General features: G+C 36.2%; 1 protein-coding gene across 4 annotated transcripts in view; it reads left to right on the top strand.

Annotated features, from left to right (window-relative positions):
• The window catches only part of TTC7B (tetratricopeptide repeat domain 7B), a 143,748-nt gene that overhangs the window by 106,086 nt on the left and 20,143 nt on the right, over nucleotides 1-17,519 (top strand). For all 4 annotated transcript variants that reach the window (XM_087747504.1, XM_087747502.1, XM_087747506.1 and 1 more), the window contains 2 exons: nucleotides 2,103-2,243; nucleotides 7,646-7,848. In XM_087747504.1, coding sequence (XP_087603630.1) covers nucleotides 2,103-2,243; nucleotides 7,646-7,848 — 344 coding nt within the window. The remainder of the gene's footprint in view (nucleotides 1-2,102; nucleotides 2,244-7,645; nucleotides 7,849-17,519) is intronic.

The following is a 17,519-nucleotide window of genomic DNA, read 5'->3' as shown; positions in this document are numbered from 1 at the left end:
ATAACACTTTGAAAAAATTTTTCTGGAAAGATTTTTTTTTAAAAAGTTTTTTCTTTTTTCTGCCACTCAGAATAAAGTCCAGGATAGGAGTTAATTGCTGTCGGAAGCACTCGGTATCCACTCCGTATTAACTGTAATATAGGTGGCACTGCAACTCGTAAGAATTTTATCACAGTACAGTTCTTTTTTATACAGAAATTGATGTACAAAAGTTTTAATAATATATTACCATATGTGCTTTATGGTTAAGTACTAGAGGCTTAAAAATCTAACAGCACACTTCCTATATGAAATTACTTGTGGCCTGGCTAGCAGCCAGGGTCCTTGCTTTAAATAATAGAAAATATAGAGCCTTTTTAATACCAAATTGAATACTTGCTTTTCAGAAGGAAAGGATTAGTTGATATCCTTTGTGTCAGTGAATTGCACCTTTTCTTCACAAATTCTTCTGGAGAGATGAGGAGGCTCTTTCACTATTAGTCCCTGGAAGGCTAACAAGTGACAGGCTGAAGTGACGTGCGTTTACAGAAATGGATGTCAGACAAGAAGAGCATTACTGGTGACTAGTGCATTTTTTATGGTACCTTTGCTGGTGTTTTTCTTGGAATACGTTCCACATGCTTCTTGCTTAGACTTCCCTTTTATATTTCTTCAGAAGTTAAGCCTTAAAGATAAGACACACAAAAACTTTAATGAATGTTCAACTCTGCAGGCTGGAGTTTGAGTTGTTTCATCAGCCAGTAAAGGAAAGCAAACTCCAGGGCCAGATGCTGTTTCAGATCTTCACGGCAATTACTTGTTGATAATGACATATGAAATGCTAATTATGTCCTGTGCTGCTTTTCCCTTGTTTCTGCCAGCTAAGGGAAACATGATGCACACTTTCAGACAAACCTTCTCTTCCCACTGATCTGTGTGCTAGGAATTTCTTCTGCTTTTCTGCTTTATCTTGTCACACTTCAGAATGTATATTTTATGTGGCAAATCCCTTCTTCTTAAAATTCTTAGAAAACCTGTGATATTAAGAGCAAAGGTTTCATTTTTTTCTTAACTGCTAGTGATGAGGATGAGCTTGTGGGGTGCAGTTCAACGTATACAGGATTCAATACTTTCTTTTGGGGTACCTGACATTGTTGACCATTACAGATATGCTGATGGGCTTAGAAGACGTCTCATCTGATCCAATATGGAATATTTCACTGTCATGATTTATTAATCAGGCCTAGTCAGTCTGAGACTTTGTAATTTGTAATTATAAAGCAACTAGAGATACATTGAAGCTTAGATGACAAGAAGGAGTGTAGCTTAAAATATTCGTGGTCTTGATTTAAAAAAAAAAAAATCATGACTAAATATGCTGTCAGCAATCCAAATTACAGTTGCCATTAGATATTCTCTAGTCATAGAAGCTTTTTTTATTTCCAGTACTTTGAAAAGGGTAGTATTTGCCAATGCGATTCTAATCTCACTTGTAAATGCTTTGTTTTACAAGAATTATCCTTTACATAGTATGCTTTGGGAATGTTCTTTATGCAAGGGACTTTTTTGCCACAAGGAGTTTTAACTCAGCCTTCTTGATTAGCTAAGGTTTACATTCAATGCAATTTAATTGTGTATTTGTGATGGGGTATGTTGTGATCATCTTGTATATTTTAGTTCTCTTTTTTTGTACTGTTATTAGTCTTAAAACAGTCCTCTAATTGCACTCTATGGAAAGACATAGCAATTACTAACATCAAAGTGCATGCAGCAACCTGAAGATTACAGTGTATGATACCATCACAAACCTTTTTTAGATCGTACATTGCCAGAAAAGAGGTGTCGAGTTTAATATTCATAGTAGCAACCCAAAAACGTGTCAGGTATAGTTACCCATGTTCAGTGTGTTTTTTATATAGTCTTTCAGACCAGTATAAAAGCTTTCATAACAAGGAAAATTAACCTGACATTTCAAAAAACTTCTCGAAAATGGTACATGTAAATTAAATCCTGAGGAGTCTGGGGTAAGACCTCTTATGAAAAGGGTTACGATTAAATGTTTTGTGCAACATGTATGGCCTTCATTCTTTCTATGATGGTAATTTTTTTTATTACTTCTACAGGTTCGGTCCATGCCACATCAATAGCAGCTTCCAGAGTGGAGCAAGCACTGTCTGAGGTTGCTTCATCTCTGCAAAGCAGTGCCCCTAAACAAGGCCCCCTGCATCCTTGGATGACTCTGGCTCAAATATGGCTTCATGCAGGTACTGTGAAAGTAAATTAATTTCTTATTCTTTCTGCTCCCCTTTTTTGCTAGCCTAAGGACTTGCAAAAATCTGCTCATTTCATTCAGAATCTGTTATCACTTGTCAAACTTCTTCCAGGTGTATGTGTGGCACTGAAGCAAGTCAAGAAATAAAAAGCACATTAGAGTTGCTCATGTGTAAGATCATTTATGTAAGATAAGGCAGTAGTTTTATAACGCAGCTGTTATCGGTGGAGTCATATCTTCTGTAGAACAAAGGCAACACTCTCTCCCTTATCTGTGAAGAATTTAGTTTCTGAAGTACCTTGAGTATCTTAGTATTTGGAAATTTAGATGCCCTAATTCCATTGGTTGGAAAAAGATGTTTGTAAGATTATTGAATAGAGTTCCTGCAACTAGAAAAGCTTTATCATTGAAAATAAATAATGCTGCATATGTGGGAAAAAAGGGTAGTAGTAGTATTGAGCAACCTGTCCCTTGCAGCTGTGATAATGAGCTCTCATTCAGTTCTTTTCCTTCTAGCATCATTAATGTAAAAGATCCAGGATTGTTTTTCTAAATGTGGAGTCGTCTTGAGTGGATTTAGTATTGTTATGCTACTTCAAGCCTCAAGCTAAATGCAATATCACAAGTGGATGGTACATAAAATTTTAACCAGAAAATGATGATCCAGTGTATTTTTACAGTTAAAAATGTATACCGTGCAATTGTTTTTATTGATACTTGCATCAGAAAGGTGTAATTTAGAAATCAGTCAGCAATTGTTCTGCTTTGGTCTGTTCTCAGACTTGAGCATTTTTCAGTGCCATAATATTTTTTTCCTTCACATTTACATTCAACAAAACAGTGCTGTCTTTCTTAGCGTTTTAATTTACCTACTTTGCATTAAGAGTTTTATTGTGTGAAAGTCATTACAGGGCTATGGCTCCCAGTTATTAATTTGTGCTTTAGAGAAAAAGCCCAGAAGACTGGAAAGAAAGAGCAATGATAGTGATTAATAATAGTGATCTCATTTCGGGGTGGAAGGGCTCCTCGAAAGCAACACAGATTAGAATAAGGCAAGGTCCACCAGGGCATAGTGTAGTCACCTGCCCTGCATCATGGCATCATTGATTTTAAATATTGATAAACCATCACAGATGGCTACTACAGTAATTGTTAGCATCTATAACGCTGATAATTTCTCAGCCTTCTGTGACAGCTTGTTCCACTGCTTAATTTCTGTTTTTTAATTTCTGTTGGTCATGTCCTGTTGCTGCTTATCCCATCCATGCAAGTGACTGCTACTGTTTTGCCCACAAAGGAGGGGTCTGGACACTCTTTGCCAATTTCTTTTAGGTTCACAACTAGCCAGGTTTGCATACACGGTGGTGGTCTGCTCCTGCAATTTGCTGAACAGTCCACTTTCCACTCTTAAAAATATCTGTCTCAGCAAGTGTGGTCTGTAGGCCATGTTCTTGATTCCCAGCAGGAGGAAGCATGGGTGGGAAGTAGGAGAGAGCTGGGTTGGAGAATGAACTAAAGTGTTAAAGGTCCAGGGGAAGGACACAACAAAGTATGAAGAGTGCTCTGACTCTTTGTGTATGGGAAGCAATGAAAGAAAAAAAACAAGAGATGAAAGAGAGCTTCTATCTGCCTTCAGAGAAGGTACTGCAACCTCAAGTCTACTTCCTCCCCACTTTGGAATGATCCTGTTCTTGATACTTCAGGCTGGTGATTTGTGCTGCATTTCAAAGCGTTTAGGTATCCTGCTATTCAGCTACTTGTCCTGCTACAGTAAATGCCCTGAGCCTTGAGAAAGGCTCTTCACTGTAGGAACATTCAGAATAAGGTTCTCTCCCAGAAGCACAATACAAAGCAGATATTCTGGAATGTATCTTCATCAGTATATATGGGTTACTTGCATAGAAAACAGCGATAAAATTACTTAACGCCTTACAGCACATGTTCTTTAAATAAAAGTGAAGATTTACCATTGGGAAATGGCTTCTTTTTTGAGACTCATGCCACATTTAACTGTTTGACTCCCTGTATGGTTGTGCAGTGTTTTACTTCTTAGTGGTGGTGCTGGGAAATCTTTAACAAGCTTTAAATCTTAAAATACAAAAATTGAGAATTATTCTTCCCGTTAGATTATAGAGATATGAAAAAGTTATGTAAATAAGTTCCAATACATGCAAAACTTAGTGGAATATATTTACGCAAACTAATATATATGATGTGAAAAAGAGAGAAAATGCTTATTCTTATGGATATACAGTGTCATTCCAGATGTCATTAGTGTAAATGAGCAGGGCATTCAGTCCAAAGAAGTTGATTTTGCACGCAGTGACTGGCTTTTAATTTTTCATCTTGTGTTTATTAATGGACTGTTTCAGCCTTTCATTTCTGGGCATACAGTAGAAAATCAAGCATATTTTAAATGTGAAACAAAATTACTTTTGCTGCAATTAGTAGGTTCTCCAGTAACTCACTATTAAAAAACAGACCTGTCCCTAAATGATCAATGGCTGTGATGGTCCTTTGAAAAATGCATCAAGACTGAACTCAATATTGCTACGCAGCTTGATTGGAAAATAGATTGATTTCTCAATAAAATGCAAGTGTAAGTGTTGGAAGGGTTTGAGCCAGAAGTCATTCTTGGCATTCTCTAGGTGGGGACATTAAGAAGAGCACATCAGACTTGGCACCTGGTTTCTCTTCAAACTGCTGTTCCTCTCTGAGATCTTCCTACAAATTCTGCTGGCACTTGTCAGTTTTCCACAACTGATTTATTTGAATTTGCCGTGTTGGTTTTAACATTTTTATTCAGTTTGAAGTCATTGTCTCAGAATGAACAGCTCTCCTTCAGTTTCAGAAATTTCTTGAATGAACTTTCATGCTTAACACCTAGCCACAAGTTCAACTTTCTAATCATTCTTTCATAGTTTTTCAAAAAGCCCACTGTATATTCTGTTGGGGTGGCATAACTTCTGGTAGAGAAAAAGAGAAGTTATTTTTAAAATAACTTTAAACATAAAGGAATTATTTTGTGTAAAATTAATACTTTTAGGAAGGTCTGTTAATAACTGTCAAGTTTCTCTGCTGCAGTTAGTAAGCAGGACAGCAAGATTTAGTATCCCCTACAGTAACGTAAGGCTAATTTATAAGCAGTATTGCAGCCTTTATTGGCCAGTGTTAAAAGCCATTGCTACCATACATGTTTCCCCTCAAGGAATACAGAATTTCAACTGCAGTCTGTTAAATTAGCCAATCTCTGCTTATTTTTCAGCCTAGAATTATTGTGGTAGCAAATAATCACCTACTTCAGTAATTTTTAGTTTCTGCATATTATTTGCTAATAATTACGGCTTTTACTTAGTACCTTTTACAGTCTGTGTAAATTATATTTTTCCTAACTGTCTTTTCACCAAGCAACTTGGGAGTGTGTATTTAAAACTATGTTTCAAGTCTGATGATGCTGGAGAAGGGACAATAAAACCAGAAGAGCTCAAACGGTTAGCATTTAAATAATGCAGTGTGTTTTATACTCACTAAAATCTTGTTTCTTGTGTAGTGATATTGACCATGTAGCTTTTAGAAAAGCACTCAAGAATGAAGTACCCAAAGCTTTTCCAAATTTTCCCATTGTAGGGTTTGAAAAAAAAAAACAACACCAACAAACCTCTCAGTATTATTCACATTTTATGCTGTATGTCCAGCTCTCAAATTATGGCTACAACTTGCTCTCTGGATTCTACCAACAGTTAGTAAAAGTAAAATCCTAGAAAAATTTAATTTCTCCCAAATTTAGATTTTGATTTCAAAATTTTATCCCTTCATTATCTTCCAGGTTTGCTATTCTTTAGTTATACAGTATGATCTCTAACTAGGTGAGGTCGTTCTTTTAGGGTTAGGGGAAAAAACAGTGTTGCTGGATCTGCAATTTCACGTGTTAGTTCTTCATGTGGATGAGACATTTTTCCATCAAAAAGCATTTCATTAGTTTCTAAAAATGTACTGCATTAATCCATGCATCCACATGGACATAACTATTTATGTTCGGTAGAATGTGTTCTGTGAAATCACCAAATCAACTGAGGAGCAAAAGAATGCTCTTCTGGTAAAAAAAAGTCTGTTCTCCCTCCTTCCTAGAGGAATAAAATAATTTACTCCAGCAACCCTACAAAAATCGGTTAAAAGAACCTGTAGTGTGAGGTCATGATCTGACAGCCTTTAAACCAAGATGGGTGGCCTGTACTGTATAGTGAGAAGCATGTCTTTGCTGTTTTGACGGAGCATTTTGATTTAAACTTTAATCTATAAGACTTTTGTAGAGTATCATACAATAGAATGCAGTTACACACTTACTTTGAGGGTGAATTTTTCTAGAGTCTATACCGATGTAAAAGAAAGAGATAACCCAACCCAGAACCTTTAATATCTTTTTCTTGCATTTAGTATCTGTTTATTCCTCTCTTTTCCCATTCTTTTAGCAAGAGATTAAGATAATCCAGCAGGGTAGTGAAATAGCTGTGTTGAAGAGTGTCATAAGAGCTGTTGAAGGCAAACACTTCTACTGTTATTAGTTGTTAATCACTTACTGAATGAACCTTTTTTTTTCCTATAGTCAATCTGATTTAGACAAGTGTGTGTCAGGCTACTCAACTGCTTTCATCAGGAGTGATTTATGTTAAATTAAATATAGCTGCCTTTTTTTTTTTTTTTTTTTAAAGCTGCAGAGTTAAATGTTCTTAGCTTCTGGAGGATCTCTTATATAACATACTTGGAAATATGAACAAATGTTGTCAAATCAGAATGCTGATTAAGCATTTCACATGTTCTGCTAACTTAACTAGAAAACTTTGCATATCAAATAACATTATATTTCTTTTAAACTGCTCTGAAGTAGGAAACTTAGAGTCAGGCTTGCCATTTCGTGATTGGTAGCTGGAGCAATTGCTACTGCTTCCTTAATGGTTGCCATGTACAATTCAGAAAACCCTGTAATTAGTTATGTTCTCCTTCTTACCTACTGTAAGGATCTCTGTGTGCTGTTTTGTTGGGTTTTCTGTTCTTAAATCATACTAGAATACTGGCATGCTCACATCTGAAAAATAAAACTACAATGAAAAAAATCCCAGACTTCAGTTAAAAATAACAAACTATAATGAGTTTCCTGGTGTTTAAAACAGCCATTTAGAGGTTCAAACTCCTATTACATTTAGAAAGTCAACTTTCTTAAAAGAATAATTCATTTAAAATAATTTATGTAATAATTTCTCTTCAGCAGCAAAATTTTTGGAGGAAAATAGCCTTTGCTTAGAATGAAACTATTTACAAATGCAACACATGTGACAACATCTAGTCATGGTATGATGAAGAAAGACTCATTCGTTGGTCCTCACATTCCTTCCACAGCTGAAGTCTACATAGGGATTGGGAAGCCTGCTGAGGCCACAGCGTGTACCCAGGAAGCAGCTAATCTCTTTCCCATGTCGCACTACGTTCTCTACATGAGAGGTCAGGTGGCTGAACTTCGTGGAAATATCGATGAAGCCAAACGCTGGTATGAAGAGGCCTTATCTATTAGTCCTACCCATGTGAAAAGCATGCAGAGGCTGGTAAGTCTTGAGTCCACATTTGTAAGTACTTTTGTCTCAACTTATGATATTGTATTGTGAAATCTTAACTTGGTGTGGGTAACCCATAGCTTATGAGTTTTGGATCTATATTCTTATTAGCAAAATAGCTTTGGAAACAGTGTTTTCTGGCTTTTTATTCTCTCTTCTGTGTTTGTGTTGGAACATAAAAAGTATCTGCAGGCAATAAGACTATTTCAGTCCTAACAGAGACTGCAGAAGAAGTCGTCATTCGCATCTGCCTAATATTCAGTGCCGTTGGGAAACAGAGGTGGCTCATGTTAAAAGAAGAGTTGGATATTGTAGTTTAGAGGAAAGATCAGTCATTCTGCTATCTAATTCCAAACTAAAAGTTGAATTCTACATGTTGATTGATTACTTTCATGCTATGTGATTTCTTGGATTTTTGAAAGGTACGGAATCAATCTGGCCCTCAAAGGAATGTGTAACTTTTAAGTACAAAGGTGCTTTCCCCAGCATAAATGCATGAGTTTGTTTATATACTTCATATATACCTACATATATATATATTTTGTGCTTACTATGTTAGGAAAATTACTTTCTTTTTTTAATCCAGTTTTCTTCCAGATAGAGCAGAGCAGAACAGCTGCAATCAGCTTCTTACCCAATCTTTCTGTTCAGAAGTAGAAGCTGGTTTCTGCCTAGGTGCTTATGAATTATTCAGAGAAATTTCTCGTGCATCCCTGAGGGGAACATATGAGACAAAAGATCAGATAGGAAGGCAGCACAGGGAAAGTTTTTTGTTTCACCTTTTCAGCATTTCAAGATATTTGAGCCTACTGACAAATGCCAAAAGGTTCCTTTTTCTGAAGAAGCAGGCAGTCGACCTAAAGCAGTGCAGCTCAGTGAAAATGAAAGCTTATGTTTTTCTGGGTGTTTTTTTGCCTCACCTCTGAATCCACCTTTGAATAAATAGTCTGTAAACACACAATGCTTTTCGGAATGGCTGAGAAATTAGCTGCCTGGAGAGGCACATGAGATGAATAATACTGTGCTACCGTGCTTCCTTCTTATGTGCTTTTCAGTTTGAGTGCAAGCTGGAGGATAACTATTCATTTTATGGGATTGGCCAGTCCTTTTTAAGCATTCTTATAATTTAAAATTTTGTTTTTTGAAAGCTTTTTCTATGACTGTAGACCTTTTCTGTACTAAGATGTTGTTTTGAATAGATTCTGAGAGATTTATGCTGCTTAAATACAAATATGAAAGATAATATGCTATAAAAATAGTTGTCTGTGTAATTCCATGTGGAGAAAAAGTACAAGATTCTGTATCCTTCTTGATCTTTTGACTATTGCAAAACGTATTTTGAGGAGAAAGTTTGCAGTGTTTACTCTTGCCTGTGTGTATAGATGAATAACTCTCAACACTTTGTGTATATTTACCTATTTATTCTAAAAAGATATGATCTCGGTGGCAGGGGAGCTATAGCAACAGCACTGTGGAGGTACTCTATAACAACAGCTGAAACATTAACTTGTAATATTTGTATTCTCAATTCTAAGCTGACAATCAGTTTATGAACCAAACTTCTGTGAAAAAAAAATACCTTATTTTCTGTGATTAATTTGATATTTTTAAATTATTTTATATGGCTTTGTAGCAATGCTTAGAAAGGAATATAAAATGCTGCTGTTTCAACATAACAGTTACCTTAGAGCTTAAATTTATTTAATAGGCTTTTGTGAATTTCTTTTTTTGGGCACATACCAAGTATAGGTCATAATAACTTTATTAAACGCAACAAAAAGGAAGTAAGATTTAAGGATACAAGTTCTAGCATGTAGCATACATATCCAGCCCTGCCTCTCCAAGTAAATTATTTGAAATAGTTAAACCTGAAATCAGTTTTGAAGGATTTTTTTCTTTTAATTAAAATTTTAGAATAAGTGACGTCTGACACTCAGTAAAATTTCCTGATGCTAGTGGTTTAGAAATCTGGATCTTTGATTTGAGATATTATTTGTAGATGTCCAGAGAAGAACAAAAGCTAAATAAAATGTTTGTTTATATTTGTATGAACAAGAATGACTTACTGGGAATAGGCAAGATTTCTCCTATTATAATCCATCCTTTTAATGATGATACATCATGCTGGTAAGAAGGATGAAAAATTAAACTTTGAACTGTACTATTTTCCCGTACAACTTTTGGCCATAAGTCTCTTCAAGTATTTATTCCTGAATATGATCTACTGTTCCTACACAGAAACAACCTTATTAATCTAAATTACTGAAGAAATGTGTGAAGAAAGACTAGAAATTTAGTCCTGTGGCTTGAGAACAGATGTGCTTCCTCCTGTGAGTTGCAGCATGTCCTGTGCTTTGGAGTTTCTGCATAAAGACTCCTGCCTTTGTCTCAAGTGCAGACTCCATATTCTGTTAATGTGGCCATGAAGACATGCTCTTTGCAGAAGTCTAATGTATTATCTGAATGCAGTTACCTTTTATTGGCTGATATGATCTGTTAAAAGGCTATATTTGTCTAAAATTACAATTTTCTAAAGAAACAAGTTGTTATTAATTATGCTGCTATCTCTAAGGTCTTCACTGATTTATTCCTATTTTAAAGATTTGCTAAAATGAAAAACAGGAGGACTTGGCGGTGGTGTGAAAATTGGAGCAGTTAAGAGTGATGGAAAAGATCTGTTCACGAACAAAATGATAATGATAAATGGGAGGGTTTGGAAGGAGAGGTTGACTCTTGCTATATTTGCCTTAGTAATGAAATGCCTAAGACAACGTGACACCAAATGGTGGGGGCTTGATCCATGAATAAATGACAATTTGTTTAGCTGTATTCTGCTTAATTAAACTTCTTGGGAAATGGAACTGATTTGAGTTGTACTGTTACATCACCTACAACGTGAGAAATTCTAACAGAGACCTGGCTGCAGGGGGCAGTGTGTTTGTGTTCATGCTCACTGCTATTTCAGTCCCTTCTGAAATGTTGCGGTTTTTATTAATTAAATCAGCTGAACAAGAAAACTAGTTCTTTCAAAGAGAAATGCTGTTAAAATTCTCTTTAGTTGCTTGTGCAACTAAATTATTCCTCATACAGTTAATGTTTAAGTCCATACATTCATTCACTGTAGTCTGTTAAGCAAGTCTTGGTTTAAGATCCGCCTTGTTCTCAGGTGCTATTTTTTACCGTTTGTTGCTAACTGCAATTTTCTCCAAGCCAGGGGTTATACCAGCTTGCTATTTTGCTAGCTCTGACTGCTCACAAGATATCAGGAATGGAGCAGTAACACGTCGGTATCAATTCTGTGTACTTCACAGGGTGCAGCAGCAAAGCTTTTGAACAAATGCAGTGTCCTTTCTTGTTTTTAAGAGTTGTATAGTGCACTTGGGGAAAACAACGCAAAGTTGTGTTATAAAGGTTTGAAATACTTCAGTGTTTGTGTTCTGTATTTCAAATCACTTTTTATCACACCCAACGAAATTTAAACTTTTGTTTAATTACTAAATTGAAAAATGATGATTCACACTTCAATTGAATGTCATATATACTTGGTTGTCACCTGCCTGATTTGGGCCAGAATGGATTTATTTGAACAACTTTCTCCATTCTCCCTACCCTTTATCATCACCTCCAGATTTCTGCATTACTGCTGCCTTCCTGCTTTTGTCATTGTTTTCCTCCCCTGTGAAAAAAGAATAAACAGTCTTTTATCTCCTGCAGTCAGAGTGCTGTTGTGGAAAGTAGCCCTTACTGCTGACGTCTGAAAAGTCCTGAAACGGGCCATCATTCAGTAAGGCCTGAAATGGCAATGGATATTTCAACCCATTGTCCAGGAAACAAATCTGTGTATTCTCTCTCAGGCTGAAAATTTCGTAGCTAAATGTAGCTTTGACATGAAATAGTTTTTCCAGCATCTGTATATCGTTATAATCCTAGAAGATTCCAATATTTTTTTGAATATTAAGTAATTCATCATAGCACTTGCCAGTTAATCCTTTTAGTAACTTAGCTTTTAAGAGTAGAAAACTAAAACAGAAAGGGAGAAATTACTTACCCAAAATTACTCATGTAGAAATTAGTTTTCAAAAAGTATTATCTTAAAGAATTTCATTCCCCACTCCACACTGTTAGATATCTGTTAAAGTTTCCTATAACTATGCAGAACTAAGTCAGATCTCTTAAGGCTTAGATTAACTACGTGTGTTTTACCTCTCAGTTATAAATATATTTTTATTTATTGCTAACTACATTGACTTCTTACATTTTTTTCAACCCAAAGACACTTTGCCAGAAAGAAGCCTGGCAGTACGTATGGGTAGTGTAAGCTTATGAGCCTGTCAAAGATGTTGAGCTGACTGAAAGAAAGGAAAAGCAGAGAAGACTTTAGAAACGTGGGTTCAGACCCTATTTGAAGGGGTCAAGGGAGTTAAAGAAGAGAGAGACTAAACACGGTCACCCAAACTAACTTTTTTCCTTCAGTGAGGCAGTATTCTCTAGTATTTATTCTTCCTTTCATAACAAGGACCTCCTCGGGGAACATTCACTAACTCACATTGTCAGGCCGCTATGCTGTAAAAATTGTTGGTTTAAGCCACATAGGCTTGTCCTAAGCACTTGATGCTGGTTCTTGTGGGTGATTTGTGTTGTAACTGATTACTGTAGAGCTAAATGCTAATGCCAAATCTCAGTGCTCATTTGACTCACTCTCTAAGTGCATCCTTATGCACACAGTGGTTGAAGAATGGAGAAATAACGGTAATTGGTTTTGTTAGATTTGTTAGTAAAATATTGTAGGTTTGCCCTTCAGAAATGTCAAGGTTTAGAAAGTAGAGAAAGCAAAAGATATGTTGAGCCAAAAACTCACTACTCCTTACAGAAGACATTTTACTGTGATTTGACCACTGTCACATCTAAATATTTCAAGTAGGCACATTCTGCGTTCTGAGAAAACAATGGCAGTTCTACTTGTATTTTAACCTGGAACATGCCTATTGAGTTCAAGTGACTCAAGGACCATTTCAATACACTTTAAAGTCTTCACCTGCTATGTGGCACTCACAGGCTGCATTCTTTTCTGCCTTGAAAATATTATTTCTCATTTTAGTGTTACAACAGAAAAACATTGGTTCTTAGTGCAATAAAAAGTATGTAACACCAACTTGCATAGACATTAGCTTTTGAATCAAGGTGAATAATCCAGAAAGTTTGGTTTTTTTCCCCTGTTTATTTCAAAGTTATCTCCTTTTATTTTTAGTGTTACTGAGCTCAAGTACAGCAGTTAACCATTTCATACTGATTCATATCTTAAAGATTACCATTGGAGGAAGATCGGTAGAATTTCTTAATTCCTGGATGCTTTATCTGAGTTTTGCAGTACTCTTTTAAAGCAGATCTATTTTTGCTCAGTTTTTTACAACATTAATTGCTACAAATTTGAGTTAAACTAGAATTTAGTTGCTTTTTTGGAAGCAGAAAGTGACTATGGCAATTTACTGCACTAATTTTGTTTATAACTTGAAGCAGTGAGCTCCCAGTTACTCAGGCGGGATTGTCTGTGCTGATCACCTGAGAACTGTTGTTCCGAAGGTGGTATTTTGGGGCTGATGATATACAGGTCCTGCTTCATAAAAGACTTTCTTTTCACATTACCCTGTATTGACTCCAAATGGCCTAAAGCAGCTGTAGCAGGAGCAGATCTTTCAACAAGAAAATAACTCCACTGTTGGATGCTTTTCACCACCTGAGAGTGAGCCCTATAAGGACTCCTCAACAGGTTTCAACTTGTCTGTGCTGTCCTTGGCTGACAGCCATTATAAGAGGAATACTGTAACTGGGCTTAAATTAGTTGTTCGGCTTAGACAATCTCTGAATATCTGAAGATGCAAAGGTAATCTGATTTTGTGCAGCATGCACTGTTGTTGCACGGAACAGAACTGGAGTAAGATAGAGAATCTAAGCCACTGGGGTGTAGTATTTATTGGGAATCTAGTAGCAATGGTTAAGGCAGCTTCCTGTAGCTTTTTTCTTAAGTGTTTTTTAGATCTATTTTTTTAATTAACTTTCCTAAGATTTCTATTTGAAAGAGAGTTTCTCTCTGAATTGAAAAGTGGGTTTTTTCTTTGTTTTTTTCTTTTTTTCTTTTTTCTTTTTTTTTCCTTTTCTTTTTTTTTTTTTTTACATAGGGATTTTTGCCTGGTATAGTCAGCTTTAACTTTCTGTTTTCATCTATTTTTGTGTTATCTGTGTGATAGATTTTTCCACAGTTTTATCAATTCAGGTTCAGCTTGCCAGAAACCATTTTATCACTTCTATTTGTTCCCACTTTAAAAAATGGAAAATTAATTAGTGGTAGATGCTGGCAGAAGGAAGGGATGCTTTGGCTAGAGTTACTTCTCTTTATTTGGCAGGTCATGAATCATTCCAGTGTTTTTATTGTATTGTGTGGAACTGATAAAATTCCACCCATCAGATAATTCATCCCAATTCCCTGTTGCAGCAGGTCAGTCTACAGTGTACAGTATTACTCCAAAGTTGCATCTCTTTGCTTGGAAGAGCTTAAGAATTTTTGTTTTGAATTTTCAAAATACAAGTAGGGTTCATTTCAAGCTTCGATTGATGTTTCATAGCATAAAGTCTTTGAACTGGGTTCTATTATCAAAACTGAGCTATTATCAATTTGTTTCACATACCGCAAGTATGGATTAAATATCATAATTTGGTAGGTAGCAAACAATTATTGTTCCAAGTTCAAGGAAAATCCAAAGATCAAAATGGCTCAGTCTGAATCAGGGCTTTGGTTTTGCTAGACATCATAACAAAGCATCTGAGGAGGGATTCCCTGCCCTAAACTGTGTGTTTCAAGTAATTGGCAGGCAAAGAGCTGACGAACAAGAGTATGATGGCATACCGTTTGCGTAATGGTAACAGTATTTCAGATACACGTGTAAGATACATCCACTTGCCCTGAGAGGTTGTGGAGTCTCACAACCTTGGAGATACTAAAAATCTGACAGAACAGATTGCCCTTAGCAACACACTCGAGGTGACTCTGCTTCGAGTTTGGATGTAGGCAATCTCCAGAGGTCTCTTCCTACCTCAGTCATCCCGTGATTCTGGGAATGCAAGCAAGACAAGCCTTGTAGATAGAGGTAATGATTTGTGTTAGACGACGTGATAAGAACACTTGTTTGTGGACGAAATCTTGTTACAGCCTTCCTGTTATGCAAGACTTCCCTTACTTTTACCAGTGGTAAAACTCCATAAAGCACAGACTTTATTCTTTCTTCCCTCATTTCCATGGTGCATGACCCGTAGCAATCATGGAAGGAAGGTGCAAAAAATTAAGATCTTTCTCAACTGTATTCACTCATCTTACATACATGCATGTATAATATACACATATATATGTATACATGTATTCTCTGCTACAAACCTGCCTTGATATTTTGGATACCTCTTATTGTCTTTGCACCGTGGAAGTGAGGTGCTGCCAAACCATGTGCCATGCAACCTAGTTGTTATCAACTGGTCATTGTCTTGCAGGCATTGCAGTACCCCGCAGTTCCATAAAATGGCCCATTCTGTGATATCTAGTTAATAATGATGCATTTTTGATTGTTGCCAGTCTGATATTTTTATATGCTTGATTTGGCTGTTTTTTTAATATTTGAGCTTTTTAATGATTTTTTTTTTTAAGCATGCAGATACAATGCAACGGGAACTGCAAGAATGGCCGGTTGATTCCAAAATATTTCCAGTTATGCTCCTCATGCAGCCTGCTTATGCAATATGCTTGGGGAATGTCCATGCAAAAGTGTCAGTGGCAAAACAGTGCAACTGAAAAGCCTCCGTTGGGATCTTCGCAAATTAAGTTTTTGGGCTTCTCTCCCTCTTGATGATTTTCTCATGGGAAGTTCAAGTATACCTTAATGATCTGCATTGAGGCTTCTATAGACAAAGATGTGTCTAATATTATTTAAAGAACACAAAATATTGATGACTCTCTACAGTTGTTTACATGGAAAGTATCTCCTTGTTTCATAGTACTAAGTAGAGATAATGATCAGACCAGCAAGCTAGTACAAGCATCTGATCACAGCATAATAAAAAATTTACTTTTTCAGGCTTTTTTTGTAGGTGTTAGAAAGGGTAATTCCTATTAAAAGTCTTTCCAGAGTCTTTCCATCTCCTTATGCATTTTACGCTCTAAAGGGCTGACTACATTAAAGTCATTGTCACTTGGGTTTTGTTGATATCCAAAGTAATCTTTGCCTTTTCCTCCATGTCTTTTGCTGGATAACTGGCCACCTAAAAGAGGATGGAGGGAAAAAACCATACAGATTTTTACTAGTGGAAAAATACTAACAAGCAAGACTAATGTAACAGAATTAAAATGTCAGTAGTCTTAGTCCCAGTAATTCGGGGTATGGCCAGGAGGCCTTGTGTCAGTGAAGTGCTAATAGTTGCCCTTGATATTTAAGTTCTCCTAGTTTAAAAAAAAAAAGAAGGAAATGGAAATGAGAGAAGGCTTGGCAGAAACTGAAAATATATGCTATTCCCTACTATCATCTGTAGTTTCTTAGATCCCTTTTCATGGATACTTGCTGGTGCTTTTTTGCATGGATCTCAGAAATACAATTTTTATTTTGCTCTGTGTAATTGCCTTTCAATATGAGAATTGCTTTGCAAAACACTTTTCAAATTAGGTCATTCTGCTGAAGTACGCACTGGGCTAATTATGATTATTTTGCTTCCTTGGGCATTTTTGTGCTCATTGAATTTATTAAAGTATTACTTTATAGCTGGAGCTGAGAACTTACACAGCAATCAAAGCTATGTGGCACCTGGTATGCATGGCTGTCTTTCCTGTAGTCTCTAAGGGCTTTTGCTTGTAGGCAACATCTGGCGTCTAATAATTTATAATTGAATTTCATATCATTAATAAAGAAATATTTTTAAGGATTTATTTTGGGATAAATATAAAGAATGTGAAAAAGGCTGGAGAGAGCAGCCATCCTCAACTTTAAATGAATGAAAGGGGTTTAGTTTTTCTTTTCCTGAGAAAGGTTCTGTTGTGGAATTCTGCAGGTGAGAATTCATTAACTACAGGAAAACGTTTGAGATGTGAAGTAATCTACACGTGTTGTCTTATTTTTTTTCTTTTCTTGTACCGCATAACTTTGCATGCCGGTGAAGTATAACTAAATGCTACCATCAACAGCAATCTGAATGACACAAACCATTCTCTGTGGTTTAGTTGTGGTCGTTAGTAAATGTGTGTGAGAAACTTGCAGGACTGTAGCCAAGTGTCTGAGACCCAGCTCTTTAGCAGTCTCTCTTATAATAATGTATAATTATAAAATTGCACAGGAGTTATTAGTGCATGTATTTTTCTATAAATCTCTTGCAGTTCTCAGGTGCATTTCTGGCGCACTGATGAAATTACCTTTTGCTTTTTGCTTTACATCTGTCACAGCGGGGCTTGACTTGCTTTGGCATAAGCCGTTTCCTGAGACAACAGACTGCTCTTGAGAGGACCAGAATCAATTATGACTCCTTTTTTCTGACTAGGAACTATAAACAACTTTTTCTTAAAAATTGTGCTTTATCTTATCCTCATCAAACAGAAAGTAGCCTACCTTAATGCAGAACTAGAGATCTGGAAGCAA

This window comes from Nipponia nippon, unplaced genomic scaffold (assembly GCF_047370975.1).
Source record: "Nipponia nippon isolate SJK-2023a ecotype South Korea unplaced genomic scaffold, ASM4737097v1 scaffold_11, whole genome shotgun sequence".
NCBI lineage: Eukaryota > Metazoa > Chordata > Aves > Pelecaniformes > Threskiornithidae > Nipponia > Nipponia nippon.
The sequence above is the reverse complement of the archived record's forward strand: the minus strand, read 5'-3'. Positions and strand labels throughout refer to the sequence as shown.